The sequence below is a fragment of the Crotalus tigris genome, unplaced genomic scaffold (genome assembly GCF_016545835.1).
Source record: "Crotalus tigris isolate CLP2741 ecotype Arizona unplaced genomic scaffold, ASM1654583v1 scf7180000018829.1913635, whole genome shotgun sequence".
NCBI lineage: Eukaryota > Metazoa > Chordata > Lepidosauria > Squamata > Viperidae > Crotalus > Crotalus tigris.
In genome coordinates, this window is record NW_024097219.1 from 289,425 (window position 1) to 311,549 (window position 22,125).

The 22,125-nt window shown below is 43.3% G+C and overlaps 1 protein-coding gene and 1 long non-coding RNA gene across 3 annotated transcripts; one reads left to right on the forward strand and one right to left on the reverse strand.

Moving 5' to 3' along the window:
* Positions 1 to 225: 225 nt before the first annotated feature.
* CLTB (clathrin light chain B) lies at positions 226 to 15,267 on the reverse strand. 2 transcript variants are annotated; one of them, XM_039356710.1, is made up of 6 exons: positions 14,930 to 15,267; positions 9,680 to 9,729; positions 6,465 to 6,582; positions 5,592 to 5,703; positions 5,137 to 5,190; positions 226 to 3,616 (listed from the first exon to the last, which is right to left on the reverse strand). In XM_039356710.1, exons 1-6 carry the CDS (start codon positions 15,114 to 15,116, stop codon positions 3,445 to 3,447), a joined length of 693 nt encoding a protein of 230 aa, XP_039212644.1. In that variant the 5' UTR covers positions 15,117 to 15,267; the 3' UTR covers positions 226 to 3,444. The 2 variants fall into 2 exon arrangements, with proteins under 2 accessions (XP_039212644.1, XP_039212645.1); XM_039356711.1 differs by lacking the exon at positions 5,137 to 5,190 and having other exon boundaries at positions 14,930 to 15,258.
* Positions 15,268 to 15,362: 95 nt separating this feature from the next.
* Positions 15,363 to 16,875, forward strand: LOC120314057. Its single transcript, XR_005558329.1, has 2 exons — positions 15,363 to 15,496; positions 16,723 to 16,875. It is a non-coding gene; the product is annotated as an uncharacterized LOC120314057 (long non-coding RNA).
* Positions 16,876 to 22,125: the final 5,250 nt, after the last annotated feature.

Here is a 22,125-nt window from a genome sequence, read left to right on the forward strand (position 1 = left end):
CTAAAAGGTTCGCCATCCAGTATTTAGGATACTGGATTCCTTTCTTCCTTTCTGATATTTGCTTGATAATGACAAACACTTTTTTGCAACTGTTCTGCATCTTGGGTTTCATATTAACACCTAAGTAGTAGGATGCAGGAAAATGTGCTACTAAATATAAGTCAGAAGTAGCTTATAGGATTTGAAGCACAGCAGCCCATTATTTTAAAATCTTGACACAATGCCTGGGTTTTAAGGATTTATTTATATGCTGCACATGGCAGAATTTAGCCAAACTTGGCAGACCTCAGAAACTTAAGCAACTAATCTGATGCACAGTCACCAAATCATCCCAATCTAGACTAGAAAATTGAAAGGCATCCCAGAAAAAGGCAACAGCAAAACTTTTGTACTACCGTCAAGAAAATTATGTAGGCATATCTGCATAGCTCATAAGAAGTCAAAGGAACCTTTCTTTTTATATGCTCAAAACTGTACTTACCCTAAGGCTTATGTACAGTATATAAATTATGCACAGGAAAACTATTTGAGGGATAACTGTTAAATCCATTAAAATAGAATTTAAATCATTTGCATAAATTTCCATCATTTGTGTAATATATAATTATGAAAGGAATTCTAAAATAGCCTGATTTTTTAATTCTGACTGGTGTGAGAACTGGTTTGCAGGATTTAGAAAACTATGAGCCTTTATGAGGGAAGATCTTGATGTATCTTGTTTGAAAATTTAAGAAATTATAGAGTTGGGTTCCCACACCTACAAATTTAAGTGTTTTTATAACACTTTGTTTTGAATTGCATAACTTTTTTTGACCTTTGCTTCAAAATACTTTGCAGGAAACACAAAATATTAAGATTTCTTCATGCGTGAATCCTAATGATGATCATATATTAACAAATTTTGAAAAATATATTTTGCTAGATGTCTATTAGATTACTTTTTCAGTTAAAGAATCATAAAAAGAGAGCATTCTATGATTTTACTCTGTGATTCTAGAAGCAGCTGTTGGTTTAGCTATGTCACAGAAAACTGAGAGATAAGTTTAATTTTTGTAAGCTGAAATGACCAGACAGTGATTGCCACTAGGAGCACTTGGCTATAAATTTCTCAATAGTCAATGATGAGGCAAGACATTATCCTTAATCTGCAATTGTCCCTTTGGTAGCCTTGCCATCATCTTTGTCACATACACCTGAATGTGGAATCTTTGGCTTTTGATAAAATGATATTCAGTAAACAACTCTCAAAAGAAAGCTTGTGAAAGTATTCAGTTTCCTCTGTATTTCTTCTCTTCGCTCCTATGTTCCAGAAGGGGTATATGTCATAGAATTCCTATGAACTTTTCATTTCAAATGATATCTTGGACTCACAGAATACAAGCCAAGGCCGTGCAAGGGAAAGACTTGCTACAAAAGCCATACAATGCTTTGTGCTGATAAGTTTCAGCCCAACTTATTTTCAACTGATGAGTAATACAAAGCACAAGCTTTATTTAAAGGAGCAACCTTGATGGTACTACCTCCAAATGATATGGTCCCCCCCCCAAACCCCTTTGGGGAACATTGTCAGATCTTCAAAGGATTATTTCTAACATAGCACTTTCTGGTATTATATAACCCACATGTAAAAAATACCAAAGTTATCAAATTAGAGAAAAAAAGATGTCTTCCCTGGGCTAGTAATTTCAATGTATTGTGGATTCTGAAAATGCTTTACTACGTAAAAATCACATATTGAATTTACTTCATTGGGACTTTTTACAAATAAAATATATATGCAAACCTATGCTAACTTATGTAGTGAACATTACATAACTGCATATGCTGTATGTACAGCTATATTTTCATGAATGTATTTCAGTCCTGCTACACAACAGCTAAGGTGAAGTAACATGCCCAGTCTTTCTAAAACCACATTTTCAAAAACTAATCTTACAGTCTTACATTTCTGAATTTTTGTATTGGTATGTGCATTTGCTCAAGTGAAAAATCTTCACTAAAGGAGCCAAGCCCCCTTTCTAGTAAAATGTACACCCAAAGGGAAATTAGAATTGTTGACTCTTTTTTAATTACAGCAAAAGAGATTGCAGATTGGAGCTAGTAGTATGGAACGGAAGAAAGAGTAGGAAAAACTTTCATCGTCTGACACTGCTGCTGATATAAAACTTCCTCTAGGAATCTGGAATGGAAAACATCATAGTAGCAAGGACATGAGTTGCTGATGCAAAGCCCCTAAAAACTGAAAGGGCAAATGTCTTCTGGAACAATAATGACATATCTATATCTGAAACCTTAAACATATTTACATGAGAGTAAGTATCACTGTATGTTATGGCACTAAATGCCAAGAAAATGTGAACATAAAACATAGTATTTAGCTGTGTGTATTAGTTATGTGAGCAAAACCAGAAGAATTGGCTTCTGTTTGTTTAAATCTACAGCTATCTCAGTGAAAAAGATCCAAAGAAGGTACCTTTTAATAACATCCAGTTTAACTCTACATTGTAGCTATACATTTAGTGTATCCTTAAGCAAATATGGAATAACTTTTGAAGAGAGGAGTGAAAGTGAAGGAATCTGCTTGTATATCTTGTATATTCTTACTAGACATCAACTAAGCCTAAAGATTATCTCAAAAAGAGAAATAGCATTCTCTTCAGTGCAAGCAATTCTTTGTGCAGTGGTTTCAGGTTGGATTATAGCTTTCAGATTCATACAAATCTCATTTTCAGGTTTGCCATTAAAAATGTAGCAAACACATCTATTATTACTTCAGTTGTCCATTCTCTCTTCTGCACATTTCCTCTTGAAGTACTCATTTTTTAAGAGATCTCTTCGGTCTGACTGTGCCTGCAATGTCCAGCACAAGTGGGAAACACAACTGAGTCCCAATCTTTTAATGGCTGGACATTCCTGAGAACCATGCTCATCATTCAGGTTAAAAAAAAAAACAGCAACAGAACTGGGACTAGAATTTTGTGCCCAGCCCTAAGCTCAGTTTTAGCACTGCCCCCCACCCAGGTTGAGTACAAATGACTGGAGAGAGGAATGAAGTTTAACCTATTAAACCAGCCAGGTCTGAGGGGAGAAGATAGAGGCAACATTGGGGGAGTGGGAAACTGAATCACCCAATACTGAAAGTGACCTTTCCTGAAGGCAGCAGGGAAGAGAGCAGTTGCCCAAGGACCACACCATTAATAAATATGTGTAAAAAGATATCAGTGCACCCTTTAAGCAAAGTAAATTCAAGGGGAGGGATACAGGCAGCCACCCAATTGAAGTGGCAGGAACATACTGAGAAGAGAGAAAGAGGCAGGGGCGGGATGCTTTTGTTTGTTCCCCCATGTTGGTGGCCTTCTAAGCCTGTGGTGATGTTGCTGCTAAGCTGGCTGGCAAAAGAGCCACCAGCACCCTCACTCCAGCCCCAGCCTCTTTTCAGCTAGGCTAGCGGGCCAGAGGGATCTGTTTGAGGGAGATCAACACTGAGCGCATGCGTGAGACATCCTTGGATTGCTTGCTGCTCTTGGGATTGAAGTCACAGAGTTGGGCCACTTTCTCCCATTCAGTGCCAGTCGTCTCTTCCTTGGACTCCTTCAGGAAGGCTTCCTCTGAGGCTCTGGAGAAGGCAAGTTAAGACACTGTCAGGCCAGAAAAGAAGTGCAAGAATGTTTTTTGCCTCCAGACAAGGTCTGGATTGGCATAAAACGTTCACTACTGGTTAACTGAACTATGAGGTATCAAACTAACCACATATTCTGCATTCACGCAGTATGCTCAATATAAATTAATTAGATAGGCCTGACTTGTATCACACAAAAGATTAAATTTGGTTGGTTTGTAATTCAATCTGTTAGGTGAATACAGAGATCTGTGACAAAAAGGACTGATTTTCCTTCTTTTAAGGAATATTCTGATTAACATATTTTGCAACACTGACCACCATGTAAAAGGCATAGATTGTGACAGCCATATCATCTGATTCTGGGTGTATAGATATACACTACGAGCTAAATGCAGTTTATTATTAGCTATAGTTTAGCACAAGGATAATCATGATCACAGGGTTGACAAGTACTCTAGGTTTCCTGCTATCTCAACAAGAAAGTAAACAAGAAAAAATAAATAAGAGGGGAAACAATAAATATATGTATGAGTAACAACAGAGATGGCAAAGATATATACCTCATACTTGAAACCGGGGTTAGGAGCAAAAATATGTAAATCCTGAAATTAATTGTGTGGACAAACCTGAGATTAAAATGATTAGTTAAAAGAAGCACTGCAACTTACTGGAAGGACAGTGGGAGCATACAATATAGGATTCAAGAACTGTTTGATATACAGTATTTAAGCAGCATCTCTTAGTTTCTGCAATATGAGGAACATTGCCAGACTAGTATCTGGCACTGCACAAAAGCAAATAGAAAAGTAATTACAATGTAGGCCTATGTCCCCCAGCTCCCAGTGACTCTGAGTAGTTTACAATTGTTAAAACATTTAAAAAAACAGTATCAAAAGACATAGAAACAGCAAAAGAAAGTAAACTAAAGAGGGGAACAGAAAGGAAGGAGGGGATACCCATTGTCCTCTCCAAAGACTTGGTCAAAAAGCCAGGTCTTTAAGGCCCTTCAAAATACTAGTCGGTATTTCTTAATAAGAAATCTGTGGTATAAGAGAATATATCTTTGCCATTTTGCTGCTTCATTTCATAGACTGCTTCATCACTCCTCTACTATATATATATGCTTTTATATTTCCAACTGCTCCATCAATTTATGCCTTACCTTTTTGCTATGCCAGCAAGAAAACTGTTAATTTAGAAGCATAAACACAGAAGAGACCCTTCTCTTTTATCTGTTTAACCAAAAATCATATATATAAATTTATCCTAATTATGGATGATAGAAAGTGGAAAGTAAAAAATATTAGAGCAAGATTGGAGTCAGGAAATTACATAGTTTCAATAACTAATCTCACACCACAGTGAAGTATGAGAAGAAGGAACTGAGGCAATTCTGGGCCTATTTTTGCTCTTAAGAAACATTTAGGCAAAAAGCACACACTGGATCTCCACATGCACGGTCCCATTCAGAAAAATTGCCCCCACCCCCTGAAAAATGAGCAAGAGAGACATACACATAGCCAATCACATCTGCATCTGGCTGCTGGTAAAAGGCTTTGTCAGCAATCCTGTGGCAGGGTCCAGTACAGGAGAAAGGGCAGAGCAGAATGGAAGCAAAGAGTTAAAGAGAGAAACAGATTAGTAATACCCTTAGAAGTGAAGAGGCAGAACTAGATGCTATTTGAAAGCATTAGTAGCTCAGGCAGTTAGAGGTTCATTAATCACATGTATAGGAAAGAAAATGAGAATATTTTATAGAAGTAAACTGCTTGTTATAATGCCCCCACAATGACAGACCTGGTGCAGAGACAGCTAGGTTCTAAGAACTAGAATTAACCCTCCCAAGATTACTTTATTTACATAACCAACAAATGTTTAATTCAGTTAAAATGTACATCCAGTAGGATGCCCTTTCACTTGTTGCAGATCCAGATGTAAACAAGTAAAGAAAGTTTTTTCCTAGCTGTACCTGTTATTGGCCTGGTTCCTCTCCATTTGTTCATTCTGCCTTATATTCCATTCCTCCAAGTCCTTCTTAGCCTTTTCACGCCATTCCTGTTCTAATACTTTAGAAGCAGCATCTAAAACCAAGAAAAACATATCGTGAAAGATATAAAGGAAATTCCTAAGGGTGTTAGCAAGTTAACTAACCTAAATCTAGCCTGGCATGATCCGATGTATAGAACAACATCTCCATCCCCAGCAAAAGAGAGATACCCTGGACAGATATTGTCATAAAGAACTGTAAGGTTCTCAGGCTAAGAGAAAGATATTAGTCTCCATTTATAAGAAGACAGGTTGTTAGAAGCTATGAATGACAAAGGTATAGCCTGACATATACATGAAATTTATAGAACAGAAACCACAAATACTACAATAGTTAGGAAGAAGAAAAAGAATGCTTATTAGCTACATCATCACACTGATGTATTTATTCAGCTGAGCTAGAAGTAAAACTTGACATAATATATCTCATTATTTCTTATTCTACAGTATTATTTTTATTTCTCTTCCCCCTTCCTGATTATACTTACATTCATTCTCTTTGCTCTCCTAATCTGGGAGCCCTCTTCAATTCTGCTGCCCAGTTTACATTTTCTTTTTGTATCACAAACCCTTTTCTAAACAAATCCCAGCAGCATTTTTTGCATTATTTAAGAAAGTTTTTCTGCTGGTTCAATCTCTTCTCCACCATCTTCTCTCTTGCTCTACAAAAATTCTCCTTATACATGCAATTCCCATACGCAATACAATTTTAAAATATAATTTAGAATATAATTTACATGAATATAGTTATATTTGAACTCCAGCTCAACTCCTGAGCAAATGTTTTTATCCCTACCCAGCTCCTGCAGTCTCTTTTTCTGTTCCTCTCGCCATTTGCGAATGCTCTCAGGCTCCTGTGTCAATCTGTCAGCTCTGGCAATGGCTGCATAGGCATCTGTAGGTCCATTGGATTCCTTGAGACAAAAGAAACTGGATGAAATGTTGGTCTCCCCAGACAAGGAATGTTTGGGAAGCAGAACATAGAGGAGTCTACAATCCTGTCAAAAAGTCTTGCATAAGATTATAGGCAAATCCTAATCCTAACAGATTGGGGGTTTGTTTAAGCATAATCCAGTATTTTCCCCCAAAGTTAGTTCAAAGAATCCGATATAGAAAACTCAGAATATGAGGACACTCTGAGGGCTCCCTCATGCAGAAACTAGCACAATTAGCTGCAGTCTTATAAAAGCAGATACTTTTCAAAGTTACACATTTAAACTGATTCATGAAATCTCCATCAGCCATGTACCTGCCTTCTCTTAATCAACTTGCCTTGTCATTCACTGCCAACATGATTTTCATATCTGTGCTTCAGGTGAATTCCTGAAATTCTAAGGGGTAATAGCTGTAAGACAGCAGTTGTGATACAATTCTTATGATGTCACAATCTTTAAAGGGCCAATGTCTTGCTGCAATCTTCTCTGACCAGAACTAACGTGTTGATTTCAGTTGAGTTTTAAAACTGCCATTTGTGTCAAGTGTTGTCATGATAAGAACCATTTTCACAATCTAAGGCTGAAATCACAAGGGAAATGCTAAAGGTGGTCATCTTTATGAAAAGGACAGCAGTAGTAGCAATTAAATCAACTGCAAAATTAAGAGGAACCGCTCAATACAGAATCTGTTTATAGACCATAATTTTGAAAATGCTGGGTCCAGCATCAGGTTCCTGTAGTTATTTCCCTGTGCTGTAGCTTGTTTTTACATAAACAAAATGTTCCTATGAACAAACTTTCCAACTTATCTAGAATCATCCAAAAGGCTAGCTAGTTTTCTTCTGTACCTCTTATTGCACCCTCCCAAATTAAAGAGAATTGAGTATTATACACTGCAGATAGGAATGCTAATTCTGGATCTACTGCTTCAGGTTGGGCTAGATCAGGTTCACCTACAGCTTCAAGTTGGACTAGATAGGTTACAATAATAAATTGTCATCTGGAGTTGCCTTCTCTGGAGGTGAGTGGGAGGCAGATTGCTCAGTCCAAAAAAAGGATCTCTGAGGTATGGGGAAGGTGGTTGTTTAAGAGACAGGAGGAAGAGAAAAAGAAAGGGGCATGTGCACTTAGAAAACTGTTTCTATAATACTGCTACTTATAGGGTTGAACACATGCCAACTCAACCCTGAGTAAGCTAAAGTTTCTATAATTTTGTTTCTTCAGTTGAATCATGCCCAATTCTTGGAGGCTTCCTGGACATGTCCCTGCAGTTTTCTCAGCAAGGTTTTTTAGAAATGACCTACTGTTGCCAATATAATTACATAAATCAAACTATAATTATGTGACTCTAAATCACACCAAGAAGCCAAAAGTTCCAGTAATAGCCAACTGCCTTTCCCACTGATCTCAGGCAGACAAGCGGCTGTCATATGTCCTGCTGTAGAATGGTATTCCGTGAACAGTTATGCCTTTGATCCGCCTTAGTAGCTCTTTTAAATGATTTCCCATACTCATTGCATTACAAGTGCAGGATAATACAGAAAAGCGAGGAAGATAAAGGACTTTTGCTTGAAAAAAAATGAAGTGTATTGTTCAATTCTACTAGCATAACAGGGTTCCTCTACAATGTAAAAAGGCACAAAGTTACTATTTGATAATCATTATCTTGGTATGCAGATTATTTAGTACAGTCAGAGCATTGCCTCAAAGGAGCTATTGTTTTTTTCCAGTATTTACATTATTCCAAGATAGAGGGGGAAAGTAGATAAAAACCACACAGAAAAATGCTTTCTGGGTGAAGGTTGGAATTAATAATATAAGGATATGCCTGCAATTTTCAAGTCAACATTCTTTCATCCAAAAAAAAAAAGGAACAATGCTAGTTTGTTTATATTTGTGAAGTGCTTGATATAACTGAAAGACAGAATTATTGCATTGGAATTTTCAAAGCTAAATTTTGTATCGGATGGAGAATAATGTAGCAGTTCAATTTACTGGAAGTTAGTCCCACAAAATTAAAATGGATTTAGTGCTAAATAAACGTACATATAATTGGACTGATTCATTATTCCCTCAGTACAAACCAAAAGAAAAAGGAACAATGCCTTTTTTGGCTTTTGGCTTTGGTAGAATGTTACTGTCTTTTCCAATCTAGCCTCTTCCAGACCAGTTAGCAAGGGTCATATCTGTTGAAAATTAAGGAAGCAGAGGTCTGACTCACCTAGAAGGCATAAAAAAGCTATCCATGTCAATGCTATCCTTTCTATAATTCCATGTCTATGTTTAATTGGATGTTCAACTTCACAGCAGTCTCTGTCTAAGTCATTCTCTCCTTACAATCATAATTATCTCCCTGCCTTCAAATCTACCGGTTGGTTTTAGAAGAAATATTTATAAGCTCTTACTGTAGATCAACGTTTCTCAACCTTGACCATTTTAAGGCATGTGGACTTCAACTCCCAGAATTCCACAGCCAGCAATGCTGGCTGTGGAATTCTGGGAGTTGAAGTCCACATGCCTTAAAATGGTCAAGGTTGAGAAACACTGCTGTAGATGACTGATTGGAACATGGATAAGCACCATTTTTGTGGCTTTTTTATCAGCCCATAGGAGCACAACCAATAAAAAGGAACTATGGAAATGGTAGTCACCAATATCTAGGGTAAGGGGATGCTTATAGAAGAGAATATCTGTAGCCCAGAGGTGAACTGCAGAGTTCTTGGTGCTCTCTGATCTTGGTTGCTTGCAGACGTTTCATTATCAGACCAGGTAACATAATCAGTGTAAGTAAGTGTGGGGCTGGTTTTCTGTTTATATGCAGTAACATATAAGAGAATTCTATTATGAACAACTTCAGTCAAAAACTGAAGAAAACTTACTAGCATTGCAATGTGCTAGCAAGTTCACACTATTTTTCCCTTTTCTTTGAGTGGCAATCAAAAAAAGCCAAATGCTCCAGAAAAGAATTCTTAAAGAATTATCTCTAAGGTTGGACTACAGCTATTCTTATGTACATTATATCAACTTATGAAAGTTGATATATGATTTAGAGCCCCAGTCAGGTTCAGACTCTCACCTGAAACACATCACCATTCACAGTAGTTCCTCCTGTGTTTTCAAAATTAACTGCAACAAAGGGAAAATATTAAACTATTATTCAATGTTCAAATGTAAGAGAAAACATTCAGTCACCAGTTACTTGCAAAGTTTAACCTGCAAAAGACAGACGAGCATCCGATTTTATTTTGAGAAGTACTTTCCTGTTTGGCTAGATGGGGGAGAAAGCTATTTAACTAAGGAATAGGAACACACAAAACCTGTAAAAGGTGATATGGGCCTCCAATAGAGCTGAGGTCAAAAATCTGGAAGAAAAACAATTTGTTAAAGGAAAAATCTCCTGCAAAGTTAGACTTTTGGTATCTTCAGAGTCACATCCATGTAAGGTTTTTTTGGTAGTAATATAACTGTGGTTTGCCATTGCCTTTTTCTGAGATATTTTCAGATTTTCAAGTCAAGGAAAAGAATGAATATATTTGATTTGTAGTTTATCATGCTACAAAGTATAATGGCCCAATTAGTAATCAGGCTATTGAGTTTAGGATAGAAGAAGGTTGAGTCTCCCCTGCCACATTTACGTCTTCATTTCACTTCTATCCATATCTGTGGTGGTTAAAAAATGATATGAGAGGCAGCAGAGATGCTGCATATGACTTATGCAATAAACCACTTAGCATTGTATAGAAGCATTAGGAATAAATTATTAAATGTTACAGTCATCCATTTCTATGTCTAAAAGCCAGAATGGAAAATTAGTCATATTAGAGATGAATAAATGTATCAGAAATCATAAATACAAACTGTGATTAAAGCATTTTAACTATAATTTCATCTGATATCAGGGTGTGACATCAGGTTTGGCTAACTAAAAATGGTTTAATATTCATCTGCAGTTTGCTCTGGTACTCTGGGGCTACTGATTTGTAAAATTCACCAAATGTACACTGTATATAGGATTATTGTTGTCTATGCATTTAATAGTCCATAGTTTATTTTACAATTGTGTTAAATAAGCAGAAGTGATTTGGTTCAATATAATCCTGCCATAAATCATAATTTATATACTCTAATAGCTGGATTCATGCACTGCATATTCTATTTTGCACTCAACCATTTTCTCACACAGACATTTTTCTGTTGGGATCATAAAATGGTAAAAGGGTAGACAGTGACATTTTATACTGTATAGCTCATTAGAACAACTTACTGCCCTCTAGATATTTTGGATAAAAATGCCAATAATCCATACCTAGGAAACAGCTATGTAGTCTGACATTGAAAAGAATATTAAAAATCTGAAAGTGATCAAGCTCTAGATATGATTAATCTACTCCTGGACTGTGGTGGAAGGAAATATTTATCTTCCCCACCCCCATTCTTTAGTTTTAAAAGCACAGAAATTTATCCTGTCCTGATGTTGGCAAATTATAAGGCTTAACTATTGCCACATGCTATAAAGATTCTTGAGCTTACCTTGAATTTCCAATATTCAAGTGATTTTTTTTTAAAATATGTGACATTTGGTATCTATGAGATAACTTTATTTCTGAAGCTCCATTTTACCAGACTAGGATTATATATCACACTAAACTTTGTTTTAAATGACACTTTAATGGACATACAGTATAATAATTGTTGGGTTTGGATAGAACCGTTTCCCTGAAAGTAAGACCTACCCTGAAAATAAGTTCTAGCTTGATTTTGGGGGGTGGGCCTAATATAAGCTCTACCTTGAAAATAAGCCTTAGTTTTGGAGCGAGGTGTATGCCTCAAAATCATAGGTAACGGGGTGGAGCTGCCCCCCGCACCCACTTACCAGTAGGACCGCCGCAAGCAGGCCTCCCACACCCTGACACTTGTCATGCTAGGTGGCTCATCGCACTGTTCCCACTCCTTGCGGCAGGAGGCCACATGGTGCTTCGGGCCATTGCTGCTAGTCACAGCAGGACGCTATGTGGCTTTTCGGGCCACTGCCCTGGTCACAGCAGGATGCCGTGAGGCATTTCGGCCGTTGCTGTTCCTCGCGGCAGGAGGCTGCACAGTGCTTTGGGCCATTTGCAGGAGGCCTCATGGTGCTTCAGACGGTGCTGCCAGTCACAACAGGATGCCACGCGGCGCTTCAGGCCGTTGTTGCTCCTTGTAGCCGGAGGCCGTATAGTACTTCAGGCCACTGCCGCCGGTTGCAGTAGAAGCCTGCACAGTGCTTTGGGCAGTTGCCGCCAGTCACAGCAGAATGCTGCATGGCGTTCCAGGCCATTGCCACCGAAGTACCATGCAGCCTCCTGCAAATGGCCCGAAGCGCCACATGGCATCCTGCCGCGACCAGCAGCAATGGGCTGAAGCACCATGTGGCCTCCTGCAAATGGCCCAAAGCGCTGTGCAGCGCCTTGCCATGATTGGCAATGACCCAAAGCTCCGTGAAGCATCCTGCCATGAGCAGTGGCAATGGGCCCGAAGCACCATGCGGCCTCCTGCAAACGGCCCAAAGCGCCACGCAGTGTCCTGCCGTGACCGGCAGCACCAGTATGAAGCACCATACGCCATCCTGCCCTGACCCAAGGCACCGGCACAATGTGCCATGTGGCATATGGCCATAAGTGGCGGCAAACGGCCACTGAAGAAGTCAAACAGCGGCACAACAGGTGTCGGAGCATGGGAGGCCTCGCTGCGGCGGTCCTAAGGTAAGACATCCTGTGAAAATAAGACCTAGTGCCTCTTTTTGAGGCAAAAAAAATATAAGACCGGGTCTTATTTTGGGGGAAACACGGAATTTAACCCATAAATCATAGGTTATAAAGCACATAGGTCATGCAAAAAGCCATAAAACCACACTATTGCTTATTTATCTTTTACTATGGGCAACTGAAACAGAAATAAGTCATGCATCCTGACTTTTTTTTTTAAAAAGTTGGTTTGTTTGTTTATGTGAATTTAACAGCTACTCAACTCAAATGGATACTCAACTCAACTCAAATGGATTCCAGCATCCTGGAACACTTTTTTAGTCTTTTCTCACTTTACCTTATTGATTAAAAAAAGCTAGTTTGGTCTAGTAATTAAGTAATTAGGGTAGAAACTAGGAAACTGAGTTCTGATCCAGCCCTAGGCATGAAAGCTGGCTGGGTGACTTTGAGCCAGTCATTCTCTCTCAGTTCATGATGTCGGGCTTGGGCAGCAAGCCAGTTGGACAATTTCTGTCACAATTAATGGGTCAACACTTGACTGATCTGAAAAAAAGCGGATCGTGAACTTCCAGGAAAAACACTTAGAAATAAAAACTGTCATAGATAAAAATATAGATTTATGTACATATGGCCATAATATTGGACTCAGTAATAATAATCAATCCAGAGGAGAAGTTACTGAATATGGCCTGGATATAGCCATCAGATATGGGCTTCAAAAATATCTGACTGACCACTAGACAGCAAAGAGATAAAACAATTTCTTACATCCAGCAGCTATCTGGATATTGGCAGACTCAGTCTAATACAGTAGCCCTAGGTCTGTATGGTGGCAAGAAATCCTTAGCAACAGTTTAAACAGTTCCTGGGATTCTGGGCTCCTCTCCTGCATCTGTTTGAAAGGACCAGATAAAGTATGAAAAGAGAAGCTGTGACTAAAGAGTTTTTTTGTCTTGTATAGGATGAAACAAGTTGTATCCTAGCAGTAAGTAGCAAATATAACAATTTACAAGAAAAAAGCTATATACCACCTCCACTTAGTGGGGAAGTCCAAAGTCTCTAACATGAGACCCAGACAAAACTATATGCTCTCCACTCTGAAAATGTAAATGAACAAGAAAAAAATAAAGGTGGATCTCTATAGCATCAATACAGCTTAAATTTCTTGCTGGAGAACCAGATAAGTTTCATGACAGCTACCTTAGGGAGAAGCAAGAACAGACCTGTTTACTTGCTCTGAATCTGACTTTCAGCAGCAGTAGGACATACAGAAATTAACCAGTACAGCTTTGTTTTGACAATGCATAGAAAAGACTGCCTGCTAAACTTTCAGGTGTCCCAACTAGTAGGAAAGTATGACAGTGTAAAAACACAGAGCTTTAGATGAATTCAGCTATAAATGAAAAATAGTATTTGAGGGTTGCAAAACACCTTTCTGTCACTTTCTTTCCCCTGATATCACCCACATTTTGAATATTAGGCTGCACCCAGATCTGGTCTGGCAACCTTTGTGAGGCCTCCTCCCAAAGCTAAACAAGAACGTCAGTATGCCTACTTCTAATTGTCACCTCTTCTTTCGGCAGCCTCTTTTTTCCCAGCCCAGTGCTTGGGCCATCTGTTCTTGTCTTAGCCAAAGAATGCATTACTTACAAAAACAGGGCTCCTGATGGATCTTGCAGTGTTCTCGGTGGCTCTTGCAAGGCCTACATTACAGACTAGGCTTGTTTCTCTTTCCTTCTGTGGTTATCTAAGGCTGCGCTGAAGAGTCAAAGGTGTGTTTGCCTCTTCTGAGAAACCCAACCCATAGCTGGTCCCTGTCGCAGAGCTGGCTCCAAAGAGGGAGGGTGAAAAATCAGCTAGTTCCACAGAGCAGAGATTCAGAGTAATCTCATATGTATTTTGTTTGTGCTAAGCCATAGTTAGTTCAAACAGTTCACAGAAGAGCCCTAATTGCTTTTACATGAAGCCAACACAAAATCAGGCAACTGGATAGCTTAATATAAAGGCATAAACCCAGTTGCGATTTATGGTGCAATCCTAGAAGAGTCACTATTGTGGAGCCTCAAAACTTTACATCCTGCCTTTAAATTAGGAGCTCAGGATAGTGCATGCTGTGTCCCTTCCTCTCATTTCTTCTCACAACAACTCTCTGAGGTTGAGTGAGCTGAGGGGGAGTATGACTGGTCCTAAGTCCCAGCAACAACATCCTGTGGCTGAGGCTTCTTTTCACAACTTAGGAACAAAAGTGGCCTTCTAGAAAGACTGGCAAGAATGCACCAGTGGCAACCTGTTTGGAAAGATGTATTTAAGAGTACAATTCCCATCACCACTGGACTTGGTGGCTTAGATGAGGCCTCAGCACAAGCGACTCTTCAGTTTTTGCTGGCTTTCTCTGGCAAGCTGAGGCTAGGCAGCCACAGAAATGGCTGATGACTGGCTGTGCGCCCTTCAGGAAAGATCCCATTTTCCCGACATGCTGCCCCGTCGGTCCCGCGGCGCCGTGCCTGGGCAGGCCACGTGCGCGTCCCCTTCGTGTAGGAGCCGCCAGCCCGTCCGCCCGCCTCCCCTTCGCCCCGCGCGCTCACTCCGAGGCTCCCCGGCGGCCTCCTGGCTGCCCCTCGCGGCTCCTTCGGCGCAGCTGATGCCCTCGTCGTTCTCGATCCCCGCAATCTCGTTCTCCTGCTGCGCCAGGAAGGCAGCAGCCGGGTCCTCTTCGGCGGCCTCGGCTGCTCCGCTTTCCGAGGAGGAGAAGAAGCCGAAGTCATCCGCCATGACGGCCGTTTCCCGCAGCTCTCAAAGCCCGCCTTCCTCCGCAATGGGCACGTTGAGCAGCGCCCGCAACCTCGGCGGCCGAGAAACGCTCCGGGAGCCAGCCAGCCGAGCAGTAGGCGACCAGGAACCGCCGGCTCAGCTGTCACTGCAGCGCCTGCGGGAGGAGACTGACGCGGCGAAAGGAGGTGACCTCACCCGCCAAGCTGCTAGCGCATTCTGGAGCCATTAGAGGGAAGCAGCGGCCGCCCTGGATTTCGTTCAGCATCAGCTTTCAATTTCCGCTCCCTGGAACCGTGGCGTGGGAGGATGAACGTCCATCCTATTGTTGGGAATATTGTCGCATCCCAAAATTCAACAGCATCGTGAGAGTCTCCGAAGAGGTGCTTTCTACAAAGCAAGGGCTCTGTTGCTGCTTTGGTGATGCCAAGCCAGCAAATAAAGTAGCAACGTACAATCTTTTTAAAGTCAGCTGCTTGAAAAGTTCTACTTGCTTGCGTGCCTGCTTTCCTTGTCTCTTCCCCCCCCCCCGCATCTAAACATATGCAGCGATGACCTTTTTTAAAAAAAAAAATGTTGCCATAATGCTGCCTTCATTGGCCCCTAACCTACAAATAAGCCAGTTTAAGTCTTAGCTGTATTACTGTATATTAAAATAACGTTTTCCCCCTTAGCTGATGGCACCATTGATCTAGCCAAATCAGGTGAACTATGAGTGGGAGGGTGGGATCAAAGCAGTATTTAGTGATCAAGCACTGTCTCACTTGGCCCTGATCAGCTCTCTCTAGAGCAGGGCTTTTCAACCTTTTCACCCATTGTACCACTTTTAGGATATGGCAATATCTGAGTACCACCCGTCGCCTAGCAAGGTATCAAAAACTTGATGACCAAAAAAAAAAAAGGAAAAAAAGTGATAAAGTACAGGTAGTCCTCAACTTACAACAGTTCGCTTAGTGACTGTTCAAAGTTACAATGGCATTGAAAAAAGTGCCCCCAAGCCACAGCTGAGCAAGACACCTGCCTGCCCACCTGGCGGCGCTCTTCTTCCTGTCCGAGGTTTTCATTGTGAGCATTTCTGTTGAGGATTGGCAGCGGGGGTGGGGGGTTGTTTGGTTTTTATTCCCCCCATCTGCTGGGTGGTTGCAGCAGGTTTTGGTCACTTCACATGACCCTGGGACACTGTGACCGTCATAAAGATGAATCAGTTGCCAAGCATCTGAATGTAAATCACAAGACCCTGGAGATACTGCAACATTCCAGTTGATCGGCACTTCTGGGCTCAGCAGAAGCACCAGGATCAGCGCCGAGCTCCAGCTGGAGACTGGCGCTGATCCTGGCACTTCTGCTGAGCCCTGACAGCCCTGCAGCTCCAGCCATCTCTCACTCAGGCTTGTGTGGTGCTGCCACCGGTTCAGCTCATTCCCCTCCCCCACTACCACTTTTTTAGGATGGTCGCGTACCACCTGCCAGGTGCCAATGTACCACAGGTAGTACCCGTACCACTGGTTGAAAAGCCCTGCTCTAGAGAGCTGGCCAGTCATCTGTCAGAATTGTGCAACAGTGTTAGATTGCAGTGACTGTTTTAACACTATGCTCCTTGTCAATTTAGTGCAAGGCTGCAACAGTGAAATAGAGACTATCTCATCCCATCTCATCACCTCTGGATCAGCATCCACAAGAATCCAGAAGATGACATTTGTGGTCTTTAGAAAGCAAAGGAAAGATACAGAAATTAAAAATAAAGAGACTGCTTATGATTGAACTCTCTTTGTGATTCCAATTTATTATTTTAAAAAATTATATTCAGCTTGGGATATCACAGCTATTGTTATGTCCCGAGCCTTGCAAACGGCTCGGGGCGTTTGCAGGCGGTCCCGGGCAGGTGCAAAGCTGCCCGGGACCAGACAGGCTGTCGCCAGCGCCGTGCGCATGCGCGGGTGCTGGCGCGGGAAAAGTATCGCATTGACCCGGGAAATGCCTATATAAGAAGCTGGGAGGTTTTGGGAGCTGCTGAAGCCATCTACTTGTGAGCTGAACACAGAATAAAGAAAACTGAGAACTACAACTGCTTCTCGTGTCTTGCTTTTCGCCAAGGACTCAACACTGGCGACGAGGATGGGATGCCTTACATCACCTGGAAAGGAAGAAGTGTAAGCTTACCCAAGTGAGTCCTGAGCGGCGGAACGGCGTTGACTCGGCAGCTACTCGCCAATCCAGTGCGCATTCAGGGGTAGGCTGGCTGATAGACCCGTCTCCTGAAGATGGCAAAAGTTGGAAGGCTTTCGGAGTTCAACGTCTCACATCCAGAGCGGTGGGAGTCCTACGTAGCCAGGGTGGAGAACTACTTCAAGGCAAACCAAGTGAGGGAAGAGAGCTTGAAGGCTGCCACCCTGCTTTGTGTTTGCGGTCAAGACGCCTTCGAAATCGCAGAAAACCTTGCAGCACCTGTTCCAGTAGAGTCTGTTAGCTACGCAGATCTAAAAAAGCTACTGAAGGAGCACTTCCAGCCTAAGATGTCCATCATCGCATGGCGCCACACCTTCGAGCAGAGGGATCAACGATCCGGAGAGTCGGCCAAAGAATACATCGCCGCATTGAGGAAGGCCGCCAAGCACTGCGAGTTCAAGGACCTCGAAGAACGACTGAGGGACCGATTCGTGTGCGGCTTAAGGCATCGAGATCTACAACAGAGGCTTTTCGCCAAAGAAGAACTGTCCTTCCAAGATGCCTTAAGAGAGGTCACCGCAGAAGAAGCAGCAGGCGGCGCTGTCAAGAACATGCGGCCGATCAGAAACAGTCCAGAAGTTGCATCCGTGCACCAGGAAGACGTCCAAGGAAACTCCGAGGAGGATCCGGACGAGGAAGTCGACCGTCTCCACCCCACGAAGGAAGGAAATCAGAAGGGAAGCTCTTCAGCTCCACTCAAGTGCATCGGCTGTGGAGGTCGCCACAGGAGAACCGACTGCAAGTTCCGCTCCGCTACCTGCCGGGCATGCGACAAACAAGGACACATTGCAGCTGTGTGTCTGGGCCGACGAAAGGTACAACCTCAGGAAGAACTGCGCCTGAAAGGTACCAGGGTCCCCAGCCAGAATAGGGTAGGGTTTTGCGCTTCGCGAAGAAGCATCCTCAGGACAGGCACACACAAGCCCATTAAGAAAAAGCTGTCACTCAAGGTGAAGCTACAAGGGGTTCCATTAACTATGGAACTAGACACAGGGTCTGCCCTTTCAATCATCTCCTTGCATACATTTAGGAAGATTTGTTCCGGTAGTGGAACTCAGGCCAAGTTAAGGCCTTCTGACATTGTGTTAACAGATTTTCAAAATTCAAGAGTGTGTGTTAAGGGGGAGGCCACCCTTAACGTGCAATACAAGAGTTTTGAAGGTCCACTAGACTTATTAGTAGTAGGGGGTGAACGAACGAGTCTCATAGGACTCGATTGGTTTGAGGCCCTGGGGATACACGTCACAGGACTCAACAGCTTACAAACACTCGACCTACAGGAAGTCTGCAAAGAATTTGCAGATGTTTTCAGCCCCCAGCTGGGCACATTCAAAGGACCCCCTGTGTCCTTAAAGCTAGACCCCACTGTCACTCCCATTAGAATTAAAGCAAGAAGGGTCCCTTTTGCTTTAAAGAGTAAAATTGACACTGAGTTAGACAAACTGATCCAACAGGGAATCCTAGAACCTGTTGATTCCAGTCCTTGGGAGACCCCCATTGTCACGCCTCTAAAGGCAAATGGGGACATTCGCATTTGTGCTGATTACAAATGCACACTCAATAAGGCATTGCAGCAACATGCCTATCCTGTTCCTGTGGTCAGTCACATCCTGGCCTCTCTCAAGGGGGGGCGTGTTTTTGCAAAGCTTGACCTAGCTCAAGCATATCAACAGCTGCCTGTTGATGATGATGCTGCCATAGCTCAGACCATTGTGACCCACAGGGGAGCCTTTAAGGTAAAAAGGCTACAGTTTGGAGTGAATGTCGCTCCTGGGATTTTCCAAAGCGTTATGGAAAACACACTACGAGGTATACCAGGGGTCTGCCCCTACTTTGATGATGTCTTGATTGCAGGAGACTCCACACACATTCTAGCTGAAAGGCTAAGGGCTGTTCTGTTAAGATTCAGGAAAACAGGCCTCAAGCTCAAAAAAGACAAATGCAAGATTGGGGTGCCTTCTACTGAATTTCTGGGGTTCAAAATTGATGCTGCTGGGATTCACCCTGCTGAATCCAAACTAACTGCTATTTTAGAAGCACCTAGGCCAAAGTCTAAGGCCGAACTTCAGGCCTTCCTGGGCCTCCTGAATTTCTACAATTCCTTCCTTCCACATAAAGCCAGTGTAGCTGAGCCTCTTCACAGGCTACTAGACAAGCAAGCAGTGTGGCACTGGTCACAAACACATGAGGCTTGTTTTAACAAAGTCAAGGCCTTGCTCACTTCTAACAGTGTACTTGCACATTTCAACGAGTCCCTTCCTGTGTGCATCGCTTGTGATGCGTCCCCTTACGGGGTAGGAGCTGTCCTGAGCCACCTCAGGTCTCCTGTTGCATATTACTCCAGAACATTGTCTTCTGCTGAGCGCAACTACGCTCAGATAGACAGGGAGGCTCTGGCTGTTGTTGCTGGAATTAAAAAATTCCATGATTTTCTATATGGCAGGCATTTCACGGTCTTCACTGACCATAAGCCTCTGCTGGGACTGTTTACCACACGTAAGCAGACTCCCCAAATCATTTCCCCTAGAATGCTTAGGTGGTCTATTTTTTTGTCTGCATATGATTTTTCTTACTCCACAAGCCTGGGAAAGAAATGGGCCATGCTGATGGCCTCAGTAGATTGCCTCTGCCAGTAGTAGAAGCTGACCCTGCGCCAGCTGTCAACATTCTATCAATCCAAGCCTTGCCCGAGCTCCCTCTTAGTGCCAGGGATGTTGCCGCTGAAACAGGTACAGATCACACACTTTCACGTGTCCGTTCCTGGGTTTTGTCTGGTTGGCCTGAGCACTGCCCTAGTCCTGAGTTTCAGAGTTTCTGGTCCAAAAGGAACGAGCTGTCCCTTTCTCAGGGTTGTCTGCTTTGGGGAAACAGAGTTGTCATTCCCACCTCAATGAGGACTAGGGTCTTAGAATCCCTCCACGAGGGTCATCCTGGCATTGTTCGTATGAAGGCTCTTGCGCGCAGCCACTTGTGGTGGCCTGGTTTAGATAAAGATATTGAGGCTAAGGTGCATGCATGCCACCTGTGCCAACGATCTCGCCCAGAGATGCCCCAAGCTCCCGTGCATAGATGGGAGGAAACACAGTCCCCATGGTCTAGGGTGCACATTGACTACGCTGGGCCCTTTCAGGGCCAGTTCTTCTTGGTCCTTGTTGACAGCCATTCAAAATGGCTTGAGGTTGTACCTGTCTCATCCACCACTACTGCAAAGACTATTCAGGTATTGAGGGGGATTTTTGCTGCACACGGGCTTCCAGATGTCATTGTGTCTGACAACGGCCCTCAATTCACTTCCTCCGAATTCCAAGCTTTCTTACAGGCTAACATGATTCGTCATGCCACGTCTGCACCCTTCCACCCGTCCACCAACGGTATGGCTGAATGTATGGTGCGCATCACAAAGGACGCCTTGAAAAGACTCACCTACGGGGACTGGCATCACAGGTTGGCTGACTTTCTCCTTTCTTATCGCACCACACCGTCCACTTCTACAGGGAGAAGCCCAGCTGAACTTCGTTGGGGGCGTCAACTTACTACTAAACTTGACCGGTTGCATCCGGACAGACTGCCTTCATCTACCTCACATCCTAGGGCACCTAGACAACTACTTGTGGGTGCCCCGGTTTGGACTCGCAATTACGGGCCTGGTCATACATGGGTCCCCGCTTCTATTTCCAGGGTCACAGGTCCTCTATCCTACGAGGTAGCCCTGGACAACGGTCGTGTCCTGCGTCGGCACATCGACCAACTCCGCCCTAGGCAGGACCTTTCAGATGAGACTCCTGGGTCTTTTCCAGGGGGGGAGGGGGACCCTTTGGAGCAAAGGGAAGGGCACGAGTTGCTGCCCATCTCCACTGATGGAGCCACTGACGGCCCATTTCAAGCTTCCGCAAGTGCTCCGAAAAGGAATTCATGGAGCTTACCCACACAACAGGCACTCACGCCTACTCCAGCCAGGGAGTCACCCTGGGGGCATACTCACTTCCACACACATCACACAACACTCCAGTCACGGAGGATACCCGGGAGCATCCCAACAAATCATTCCCCTCAAGAGAGCTGGCACACAATCCCAGAGTTGGCCTGACCTTACCCCTAATCCTACAGGGGGTCAAACTTACAGGGAGGTGGTCGAGGAACCAAGTCCCGACCGCAACACCTCTAGCCCAAATCAGGGAGTAACTGAGTTTTGGGAAGGTACAGAGACCCACACGAGCCCGGACACAGAACGGGGCTTAGGGATTGGACAGCCTCCTGACAGGTCTTGGACGGACCTAGGAGGTTCTATAGAGACGCCCAGCAGTGGCTATCACTTCAAGGGGCCCGAGGGCCTACAGCTAGGCAGGTCAACCAGGTCACAAAGTGACAGAAGCCCTGGCCTGACGAGCCCGGTGGGCGAGCAAGCAGGCCAGGCATTGGGGCAAAGTCCTTGGAAGGCACCAAGGCATGATAAGGGGAACAGGCTCTTGTCACCCCTCAGTCAGGGAACACCTGTCAGAAACCCAGAGCTGAGAAGGTCACAGAGAGCAAGGAAGTCTCCTAAATACTTAGAGGATTACATAACATTGCTGGCTAAACAAAAGCCAGGTAACGATAGGAGCACTGAGAAGCAGAACACTGCATAAAATAATGATTATATGTTGGTAGTAGTTTTAGCCCGGGGGAAAGGGGTGTTATGTCCCGAGCCTTGCAAACGGCTCGGGGCGTTTGCAGGCGGTCCCAGGCAGGTGCAAAGCTGCCCGGGACCAGACAGGCTGTCGCCAGCGCCGTGCGCATGCGCGGGTGC